The sequence below is a fragment of the Aptenodytes forsteri genome, unplaced genomic scaffold (assembly GCF_000699145.1).
Source record: "Aptenodytes forsteri isolate BGI_AS27 unplaced genomic scaffold, ASM69914v1 Scaffold309, whole genome shotgun sequence".
Lineage (NCBI taxonomy): Eukaryota > Metazoa > Chordata > Aves > Sphenisciformes > Spheniscidae > Aptenodytes > Aptenodytes forsteri.
The window spans coordinates 1,361,433-1,373,569 of record NW_008795857.1 but is presented as its reverse complement, the minus strand read 5'-3'; the positions used below and the strand labels follow the sequence as shown (position 1 = coordinate 1,373,569).

The 12,137-nt window shown below is 41.8% G+C and overlaps 1 protein-coding gene across 1 annotated transcript in view; it reads right to left on the bottom strand.

The window, feature by feature from the left end:
• The window catches only part of LRFN2 (leucine rich repeat and fibronectin type III domain containing 2), a 50,958-nt gene extending 40,610 nt beyond the window's left edge, over nt 1–10,348 (bottom strand). Inside the window, exon 1 of the mRNA XM_009283739.1 lies at nt 8,976–10,348. Coding sequence (XP_009282014.1) covers nt 8,976–10,348 — 1,373 coding nt within the window. The remainder of the gene's footprint in view (nt 1–8,975) is intronic.
• Nucleotides 10,349–12,137: the final 1,789 nt, after the last annotated feature.

The window sequence follows — 12,137 nt, the reverse complement described above, 5'->3', positions numbered from 1 at the left end:
GAATGCCTCCAAGCCAGAGAGAGGTGCTGTCCTGCCCTTCTCTGCTCTGCTGGGGCACTGTGGCTTAGGCAGCAGTAATGCAAATGCCCTCTCACATGCCCTCACATACTTATCACATACTCACATAAAAGGACATACCTCCTGTAGAGATAAGTGGCCATTATCAAGCAAAAAAATATTGTTCTGGGTAGTGATTGCATGGTCTGCCTCTGCTCATGATGAACTGGACTGGCTCTGACCAATGGATTTCTCATCAGTGTCTGTATAAGCCTCAGGTGGATGACAGTTTGTCACAATAATCTAGGACAACTTTAGTGACAATACTAAGATGTACATCTGTTTTCCTTTATTTCTTGTTTATTTTTATTATATTCATATTTATTTCATAATTTATATTTCTATTTTCCACTTCATTATCTGGCAATACATGTAATTTTTGTCATTTTCACCACATTTTCTTTCTTATTTTTCAGATTTCTCATATTGCAAAGGGAAAAAAAAGAAGAAAAAAACAAACACAAGCAAACAAACAAAAAATAACCCTAAAATACCCTTTGTACCTGTGCTTCTCCCATTAAGAGAGACAAAATAAAAAGTCTAGATGAAAATTGTTTCAGCAGAAGCGAATAAAACCCCACAGTCCCAGAATACATGCTTCTGTGAAGCATCTTCTTCATTATGTCCGATCCCTTTCAGCAAGCTTGCACTTGCTGAGGGTCCTCTAGAAGTCAATGTACGCTACTGCTGCAAACCCCTCTCAAATGGCCTGAAGTACCAAATGTCCGTGTCAAACTTTCCTGTGCTCTGCTTATATAAATTTTTCTTCCCTTTGGGACTGTGACTTCACATTTTTATTTTTATACAATTTCTGTCTTAACCTGTCAAATACAAATGATTAATACATGATGATTAATGTCTTCATGTGATGTCCTTCCGCCCAGTGGTTGTTTTATTCAGTGTTTACATACCTAAATTCTTTGACCAAATCAAGGTTTGTATCCTGGATACAATGCAACCAGAATATTTCAACTCATGTGTTGAGGGTGAGGAGGGGTTTTTGCACCAGCTGTGAGCCATGGAAGAAGGTCAGTGCCTAACATGATTGGAGACAAGGGTGGAACTGAAAAAGCGGTAGTAGAGTGGCAAGCATTTACCCATAAGTCTTCATCTGTATGAACCCACTGTCCAAATCATGAGTAAGGATACATGTTCGGGCCTTTCAGAATAAATTAATACTCTGCCTTTTCTAAAATTACCAGAACTTTTTATTTCTAACTTTCCTCAGAGAGAAGATAATGTAATCACGCTTTACTACAACATCAGGATGTTGAGATTATTTGCCCTAACAGCAACAGGGCAGGGCTTCCTCTGTTTTCAGTCTTTAGCTGGTAGACCTCCACACAATAGTCTTTTGTTGCAAGAAGCATTAGCAATCTAGATGATGCATGACCTGGCGTTCAGTGTGGCACTGCTGTTGGAGGGAACATCCTTATATAACTTAGATATCTATTTCTGAAGTTTGCAACACCTTAGTCATAAAGAATTTTCTTACGGACATGCAATTGCCTAGAAGAGAGCATTGGTATATTTATCCCACTATGCTGTAGGAAATTCAAACTCAGTTAATTACTTCCTACCTAGGTTAAAGTAGCCATAAGTGCAAATGTTGAAATTATTTTTTGCTCATAAAATGGAGCTGCACTATTACCTGACTGCCAAACTGCAGCTAATATTTAACTGAGAGGTGACAGCATAGCAGTGGTTGGTGGAGTGATCTCTGTTCAGCCAGTCTGTAAAGCACTTGCAGTAAAAGGAGCTGTGTAAATGTAAATCATTATTATATTGTTTAAGTAATCAAATCCATGGCACCATTGTTTAAAAAGACTGGAGATGTGGAGCCATTTATTCATATTTTAATGCTTAGACTGCCTGCTACATAAAATATATATGGAAAAAATAAGCTTTCAGAGATATATAAAATACTTATTTTTCCAGTGCTGAATTTATAAGCTAGGGAGACTGTAGTGCTACAGTAATTCTTAATTTGTACAGTTGTTTTTATCACTCTTAGTATGAAATACCACAAAATAAAACAGACCTAAATCTCTCATAAATCAATGGCAGTGTTGCACTTCAGATGCACATTTTTAAGTGGCTGCATCATTGCTTTAATTCAAAACACAGCCAGCAGGCTCAGTACGACCTGGGAAGTTCAACAAAACACTTGCAAATTTATTCATCTTTTGAAATAGTGGTGAATTTATATATTACACCAATGCCCGATGGCCAAAACTGAGATTTGGTCCCACATCATGTAGGGTGCTCTACACATAAAAAAGACACAATCTCTGTCCCCAGATACCTTACTTGAATTCAAGTGTTGCAGTTATGTAATGCTCCATCTTAATCATTCATGACTACCCCTGTTGCTGCAGACCACACAATGACTTCAAAGCAACAGTCTCCCTAGTCACTTATGTGGGCTCCTGGTTCCACAATATTTTCTAATGTGTTTATCCCTATGAGGCAAGGCAGTGCTGTCACCCCAGGTTACAGATGGGAAACTGAGGCCCAAAGATATTATTTTCCAGATTTTTATATTTCAGTTCAATCCCTTATTCAAATGAATTAAGTATGCTAGTGCCTAAGTTGCTCTGATCATGAGTCTGATGCTCTTAAACGACTAAAACACTTTTGAAAGGAGAGTCTAGACTGAGAAAAATTTACTCTTAACTTTCCCAGGAGCAGGTAGGATTTCTATGATAGAACAGGTCTCCTAGTGTTTGCTCCTTTAATCCTGAGTCTAAGGATGGACATTGCTTTGCAGACCTCTGGTCTTCTTCCATCCCTTTCTCTGTTCGACATTGGTTACTCTTCCTGCATGATTTTCCTTCAAATAAGAAGTGATTTTCAGTTGTGCATTTTGTAACAAACTTCTGGTCTTGGCTAAAAGTGATGGGTACAATACACATTTACTGTCATTGGTGTGTGTTTAGGGGTGATTTATTACAGAAAAGGATGAAAGAATGGAAAAGCTGCTGCATTAAAACCCGCATAACTGTCTAAGCATACCCAAAATCACTTTGCTCTAGCCTTTGCAAATTGTACGGTAGTTTTCTAAAAGAACAGCTACAGATAACTTTTCTTCAGTGATCAGCTCACAGTGTCAAAGGAAGTGCCCACCTGAGTGACACTCATGATTACAGAATCACAGAATGGTTGAGCTTATAAAGAACCTCTGGATGTCATTTCGTCCAACCCTCCCGCTCAAGCAGGGCCACCTAGACCCCGTTGCCCAGGACCATGTCCAGATAGCTTTTGAATATCTCCAAGAATGGAGACTCCACCACCTCTCTGGGCCACCTGTGCCAGTGCTTAGTCACCATCACAGTAAAAAAGTATTTCCTGATGCTCACATGGAACCTCCTGTGCACCTTCAGATCTTGTCCCTTGTCCTGGCACTGGGCACCACTGAAAGAAGCCTGACTCTTACACCCTCCCTTCAGATATTTGTACACATTGGTGAGTTCCCCCCTGAGCTTTCCCTTCTCCAGGATGAACAGTCACAGGTCTCCCAGCCTTTCCTCATATGTGAGGTGCTCCAGTTCCTTGATCATCTTAGTGGATCTTTGCTGGACTCTCTCCAGTACACCCATCTCTCTCTTGTACTGAGGAGCCAGAATTGGACACAGTACTCCAGGTGTGGCCTCACCAGTGCTGAGTAGAGGGGAAGGATCACTTTCCTCAATCTTCTGTCAACTCTTCTCCTAATGCAGCCCAGGATACCATTAGCCTTCTCTATGGCAAGGGCACATTGCTGGCTCATTTTCAATCTCATGTCCACCAGGACCCCCAGGTCCTTTTCTGCAAAGCTTTCTAGCCAGGTGGCCCCAGCATATCTGGTGCATGGGATTATTCCTCCTTAGGGGCAGGACTTGGGATTTCCTTTTGCTGAATCATGGGATTCCTCTCAGCCCATTTCTCCAGGCTGTCGAGGTACCTCTGGATGACAGCATGACACTGGTCTATCAGCCACTCCTAGCAGTTTTGTGTCATCAGCAAAATTGCTGAGGGTACACTCTGCCCCATCATACAGGTCATTAATGAAGTTATTAAATAGGATTGGATGTTAAATAGGTTGTGGACCAGTATTGATTCTTTCAGTATACTGCTAGTTACTGGTCTCCAACTAGACTTCATGCCACTGATCACAACCCTCTTGGCTCAGCCATTTGGCTAGTTTTAAATCCACCTCACTGCTGATCCAGCCCATACTTCATCAGCTTCTCTACAAGGATCTTATGAGAGAGAGAGTGTCAAAAGCCTTAGGGAAGTCAAGGTAGATATCTACTGCTCTTGCCTTGCCTACCAACCTAGTTATTTCATTGTAAAAGGTTATCAGGTTTGTCAAGCATGACTTTGTGAATCCATGCTAATGAATCCCAATCACCTTCTTGTCCATCACATTCCTGGAAATGGTTCCCAGGATTAGTTGCTCCATCACTTTCCCAGGGATTGAGGTGAGGCTGACTGGCCTGTAGTTCCCTGGGTCCTCTTTCTTGTCTGCTTTGAAGATAGGAGTGATATTTGGTTTCCTCCAGTCCTCAGGTATCTTTCCCAAGTGCCATGATTATTCAAAGTTAATGGCCTCGCCCTGAAACCAAACCAGATCCCTCAGCACTCGTGGGTGCATCCCATCAGTGCCCATGTATATCCAGTTTGCTGGATCTGAGCAGCATGAACCATGGCTACATGTGCCAGCCAAGGAACCTTATTATGTGACAATAGTTTAAAAAATTTCTTGCAGTTCTCAGAGAAATTTTAATTTCCACTTTAAAAGGGCCTGCTCTCATAATCTGTGTATATGAACAGAAGATATAGATAGCAATTTATTATCTTCTCTCTGTGGCACCTGCTGGCCATGATGTGGCTTCATAATGTTAGCAACAATCTCCATTTTCTCCATCCAGGGTAGCATGGGTTTGAATCGCACAAAGATAAATTGGACAGTTAAGGAGAGTGAAGAGGAAAGAAAAGTTAGAATGAATAAGCAACATAAATCAGAAAAGGGAAAAAATACAAAACAAGAAAAGCAAATAAAATAAAAAAAAAAAAAAGGCAAAACAAGCTTTCCTCTCACTGCCTAGAAAAAGAGGAATCCTGGTTCTGTTCCAGGTGAAACAATATCATTATTTTGACAGCAGGATTACTAAAAACAGTGCAAGGACAAGTCAGAGAGAGAAATTGCTCATTGGGAGCACACATAGATCAGTAAAGCAAGGGTGTTCACCTGTGTGTGACACAGGACTCCAGCACAGGCCCCTGTTGTAGGATCTTTTTCAATATGAGCACAGATCAAGGCACAAAAAGGAAGCTCTGAGATACCACTAAGAGTTAAGTGCACGCTCCATTAAAGAAGGAACATTTCCTTCTGCCAATGATGTGGAAAAGGTAATATAGCATGTCACCTCTGAGCAGCCTCAGGTTATTGATTTGGTGCCAATGTTAGGGGCAGTCATTGTCTTCGCAAGTTGACATTGACCAAGCTGCCTCTTTGAGACATTTGCACAAGCTATCACTCCCTCCCTCCAGCTTCTCCTTCTCACTCTGGGAAGCCGTGTGGAAAAGTGCTGATCCAGGACCGTGCTCATTAGATCAGTATCAGAAACATGCATCCTGAATCCACTGAAAGAGATAAAAACCTGCTTCTAGCTTCAGCAATGGCCCTGAGACAGCAATTACAAGGGAAGGTCAGATGGGGGAAACAAACAGTGCTCCTCCTGCTAATCCTCATTATAATGGCACTGGTGTATCCAGAGCCAAACTTCAGATTCTGATACTATTTCAGCCCAGTGAAATCAGGAGGCCCAACAGACAACACTCGCCACTATCTCCCACACCTTTGAATTTTCATGGCGCCACTGCACCCCATCGCGGTCCCCTCTGCACCATCTGCAGCTCTTGCAAGTGGAAGACCACAGCTGGGATGCAAGCAAGAATGGGACTGGTGTCCTCGGTAATGATCAGGAGAGATGTTAATATCAACGGGGAGGGAAGAACAACTTCTTTCACTCTTTCACTATGAGTACAATGTTCATGAAAAATTCTTAGCACAGAAAGCAGGAAACCTTTTGTCTTTTGTGCATACAACATTTCTTACTAGCGAGGCAGGATTCCTTCAAGCTGAGCACAGCCAGTGTGCCTGAGTCCTGGCATACCGACGTATCTTAACGTATATTAAGTGCCCATCATTTTAGCAGCTAAGCAGTATCTCATCCCATTTAGCGCATACACAGCATTTTATAGAGCAGAGCACTGTAGAAATCCTTTTCCCTTAGGTTTTTCTACACGCTTATTGCAGTGACATGCATCTGACCAATTAAAGCAAAACAGCTTTAGTTAATTAACTCTAAGGGACTGAGTAGTTCCCTGGCTGAAAGTCATAAGAGCTGGTTTTGATATTATTAGGGCCACTGATTAACTCTCAGAAGCTGGACAGTTCACTTCATCTTCCTATGCTTCATTTTTCCCCGGTGCAAAATGTAGAAAAATAAAATTTGTTTTCTTTGGTGAAGTGCTTTTGAGAGCTGTGAATGAAAAGAGCTATGCATCATCAATGAATCCTCAAAAAGCCCCGATGGGAGATTTATGGAAATAGCACTGTCCTCACTGTGCTTCTGGAAAACTGAGCCACAACCAAGTAAAGCAACAAAGGGTCCAAACCTCACTGAGAGGCAGCAGTGAGGACAGGGTAAGAATTTAGAGTTGCCTGACACCTTGACAGCCACTTGTTCCTCCAGACCAGGCTGGCAAGATGGCATCTTTCTCTCATTTCTGCCCACGCCACCCGATTCTCACTCCTCCAGCTACTAGATTGCATGTCTTCGCTTCTGCATAATTTGTTTTATTTACCCTGGCTATCCTTCTCCTCAGCAAATCAACACATCCAATCACTTCCAACACCTGACAACCTCCAGTAATGTCTCTTTCTGGTTGCAGGGATGTTCCTGTTCACTGGACCAAATTCACTATATGGTGTCATATGACTATACAGATCCTTCAGAGTATTTTTTCAGACTTCCACTGGGCTCAAGATCTTAAATACTGTTGAGGTTTTTTGCCAAAAGCTTTGCCTTAGGAAAAACTGTCAATAGCATACTTTCTTTCATTCTATTGCTATTACTCTATCATTACTTAGTTTTATCTTATCCTTTCATTCTACTTAACTCCACATAGTTGCAAGTCCCAAAGCCAACACACCAGTTCCACAGTACATTAGCCAGAACAAGGCAAGTAATTTGCACCTGTTTATTGATTTGATTATTTCAAAATATTTTTATAATTGAGGAATGGAAGTGAACAGGACTGAATTTCCTCAGATTTTTTTCGGTATTTGAATAAATAGTCTTTTAAAAAAATGTTCTTTGGACTTGCTTGTCAATATTTCTTCTTTTGGCAAAGAGTGGCTAAGTTTGGAACAGTTAAATAAATCACTTTATTATTTCTGTTCTACAACTGACTGAGATATAAGTATTTATGGCACAAAATTGTGTCCATGCCAACTAAGCATTCAGTTCTGAAAACAACTTTAAAATTAGATTTCATTGTAGGAGAAGGGTGAGTGAAAAACATCACATGAGCATTTACTACATCACATTTTGACTTTCTCAGGTTAATGAAAACTATACTATGGTAAAGAAGAAAATAGCAAGGACTGTTCTGGTATTTAGAGGATGAGTACCATGACTTGACTGGTGCCTCAGCTCTCACTGCAGGCAGTAGGAGAAGGACAGAGTAGTTTGCAGGCCAGCAGACAGTAACCCCGAGCCTACTGAGGAAATCAATGGCTTTTGACTATGTTTTGGCCAGAGATTGCTCTCAAATTATAGTCAAAACCCAAATCTCATTATTCCTCTACCAGATCTAATTTTTCTTCACTGGCTTCAGGATGCTTGTAAAGCTATATGAGTTTATGTGTTTGTTTCTACTTTGCCCTGAGATTCTAACTTCTGCTGGTAGCTCACATGTATCCAAAGACAGACTTCGGCTCAATGCTTCCGATATCTGATATTGCTGCCTCTGCAATAAAAAGGCAGGAAAGGGTGGTTTCTAGGTATTCATCATTAGCATAAACATACTACATAAATCATTCTTCCAAGATAGAGGGGAAAAAGCAGTAACACTGTTTCCTGTTCTGTTAAGCAGTTTCCTACCCATTTTTAATCCCTAAAATTTATTGCTTCTTTCTTTTTCATGGTTAGGATCACTGCATGAGCGACTTTTTTTACATCATTAAAAGTTGGAGGAGTTGTGAAACTGGAGGAGCGTAATGAACATTCAGGGCTTGCTTTTGAAATTATCTCTATCTCTTCTTGCATTTAATGTGGTACAAAACATTAAATGCTCCAAAGTTGTCAGCCATTACAGTTGTGTAAAACAGATGTTAATAAAGTAAGAAACAATCTCTTTCATATAGGTGAAAAATCTCTTGCTAACAACCTCGAATCTTGAATCGCAGAATAATTAGAGTCTGTGTTATGGGTAGACAGCACAAACTTCCTCCCACATTGCTTCCTCTCTCAGTAGTATGTTTCAGTCCCACCTACAGGAGGTGGAAAGGGAAACTTCTGACTTCTAGCCTGTCAAGTTTTTCTTTCTTAGTTAAGCCTAGTAAGGAGGCTACCAACTGCAGTACTATTTTTTCCTAAATTGGAAATTTTATTGGTAAGAGCTGTTGTTAGAGAATGAATACTACAGAGATTTGTAATGTATGACTTAGACAGAAAAGTGATGAACAGACCAACAGATAAACTGACAGACACAACGCAAGTTTATCAGACACCGCTAATGTTACTGGTGGTAGTGGCAGTGCTACCTCAGTTCAAAGTCAAATCAATGACCTAAGAGTAAAGGACTTCATACCCTGCTCTCCTCCCCCTGCCACCATCAGAGGACAAAACAGCAATTGGATTTACCTGTAGATTAGGACTTCATCATCCGAGCAATTATACTGCAGCTGATACATTTTTACCCGAGGGGCTGACTTGCTCACAGTCCACTTGACCAAAGCTGAGGTAGTGGTCACATCTGACACCAGGACAGCCCTTTCTGGTGGGCCTTTTGTTTCCCCTCGATTAGACTTGCTGGAGCTGGTGATGTCCGAGAGCCTGGATTTCGGTGGGGCTGTTCGGCCTGTGCCGTTGCTGAGATGGGGGAGCTGAACAATTGAGAGCTCAATCGTTGCGGTGGATTCTCCGGCAGCGTTGGCTGCTATGCATGTGAAAGTCCCGTAATCCTTGGAGGTGGTGATAAGTATATCTAAGGTGCCATTGTCATAGACAGCTGTCCTTGAAGAGTTCCCGATGAGACGGTCATCGGGGGCCACCCAGTGAATGATGGGGGTGGGATCCCCAATGGCTTTGCATTTCAGTGTGGCAGTTTGCCCTTCTAAAACCAGCAACTTGTGAGTATGCTGTGTAATAAGAGGAGGCTCACAAACAAACTCTTCCTCCCGTACATACCAGAAGTACCTTCCCTTTAGACCAGGAGGAGAAGCACAAGTTTCCATATCGTCATCTCTGTCCAGTCGCCTTAACCACAGTAGCTCGCAGTTGCAATGCAGCGGGTTGCCCCCAAAGCTGAGAGACAAAGGTGGAGAAAATGGGGTAACGGCTAATGGAATTACTTGAGATCTGGCAAATATAGGGTCGGGGGGCAGCTTCTGGAGTCTGTTGGATGTTAGATCCAATCTGGCCAATTTCTGAAGATCTGCAAACGTCCCCTCTGTAATATAATCTATCAGATTATGATCCAAACTGAGCTGGTGCAAGTTTATCATCTTCCTTATAGATTCCCAGGGAATGCTTCGGAGGTTATTGTAGGAAAGGTCTAAGTCTTCCAATGTCAGCAAAAAATCCTCAAAGGCTTCATCAGAGATGCTGCTTAGCTGGTTGTTGTTTAAAATCAAATGCTGAAGGTTAATTAAGCCTCTCAGAATATCCTCTCCAATGTCAGGCAGCCTGTTGCTGTCCAGATGTAAAGAACGAAGGCTCTCCAAGTCAGTGAAAGAGTAGGGCTGTATGTAACTGATGGTGTTTCTGGACAAAGTAAGGTCAACAAGTCCAGACATATTGGCAAAATCCTGTCGGCTGATATTAATAATAAAGTTGCCCCCAAGTCGGAGTTCAACAGTCCTTCGATCTATGTCTAGCGGTACAAATAGGAGACCCTTGGAGGGACACAAAGTCCCCAGTGACTCAGACAGGTTCTGACAGACACAATATTTGGGACAAGCGTTGACCATGACAGCCATTCCAAACACCAGGATGCTGCAGAGCAATTTTTCCATGGTAAATCACGCAACAGTACCTGCAAGAAATGAAAACAGTTACAAGGAACATCAACAGTTATGATATAGCTACTTTCCTCTTATGTTTTACCTAACATCTACCTCCAGAGAAACTTCGCAGTACCTCCTCTCAGGAGTCATACCTAAAGTGATCAACATTCTAGGATGGGAACGTTACGTGTTATAGCAACATTTCCCCACATAATGCATTTCTTTCTGAAAAAAAAGTGGTTTTCATTCTAAATCTGAATGGGATAGGAATTGTTAGAGCTTACGCCTGGTAATAGGGTCTTGTGACTACCAATTTTCTCATTACAGTTTTACAATTTTTATTGGGTAGGTGGTAGAGGACAAATCCTGCTGTCAGATTGCATGGCTTACTTAAAACCCTGAAAGATTCCATTTTGAATAGTGCCTCCTTCTTTGACGGTAGAAGCTGTCTTATAGTAATTACATACTGCTGCATAATAATGTGGAATTAGTCTTAGGGTTGAAAGAGCTGATTTTATGGACAAAAATAACTGCATATTTACCCTTCAGTAACATGGTTAGTAATGACCGTGTAATTATCTGGCCAGTCCTGCGGCAACTCAGTTCACTTGCCCACCCATAATAAAATTCATGATAGGCAGCATAAGAAGCAGAAATCACTTGCATAATCATCACCTGGATTCACCCTGCGCTCAGCCAACCTATGGGAAGGATGACTTCATCTAGCCCCAAAGAGAAGAGATGCAGGGGAACCCTGTGCTACCTTAGGTTCCTGGTAAGCTTCCTGATGCCCCCGTGCTCACATGCCGCAATCCTTTCTGTTGTAGTGACACTGGGGTTCTCATCTGCATCCACGGTCCTCCCTTGCATCCTGCCTATTTCTCTTTGCACCATTATCTCCCTTTTTTTTTCAGCTCTCACGTGCTTTTCCAGCTTGAGCTGTAAGGTATGTGTCTTTGAAGAATAAACAAAATTTTTTTACAGGCTGACTCGGCGGGCAAATTGTGGCTGGGAAAAGTTGCAACTCTGCTTCACGTTTGGGAATATCTTCTTACATAGGTTTGCTGACATTCTTCCCACACATGCAGGATATAGGTAAAATTGTTTTCTTTCTGTTTCTCCCTTGCCCAGGCCCTGCCATCAAGGAGGGTCAAGGAATGGGCAGATCATTCATTTCTAACCCTCATTGTCCCTTTGAGGAAAGGAGCAGGTTGACAAAGAGCTGTATTTTTGTGAGGGATCTCCCAGGCTTTTTCTCCAAGATGGTGTGCCCTAGTCTCCAAACCCCTCACTTGTGGCAGTAGCTACAGGCACAGTTCAGGCTATAATTTCCAATGTGGCCATTTTGCCTCAATTTAACCTACATCACCCCACCATGTAACTTTGCATCATTGTCCTCTGTCCTTGGTATACACCATAACCCTTCTCAATCATGCAGGTGCTCATATGCTTAGCAGGTTTTGGCACCTGCGTTTCAAGAGCAGTCATGGCACAATAAGAGATGAGACACCCTCACGCTTCATCAGTTGCCCCTCCAGTGCCTACGCAGTGGATGACAGACAGTCACCTGTGCCTAAGCTGGTTCTCTTACAGCTGTACACATGATGGGATAATACACAGTGTCTCATAATGACTCCAATAATTAGTACTACGAGGCCAATCAAACTTTAGTAAACATATGATGCAAGAAACATATTTCACAAAAAAGTCACATTGCAATTATTGACACTTCATCACACAGATGAAATTACAGTTGCGCAGATGTTTTATAATAATTAAAAGAAATCTTAAAGGTTAG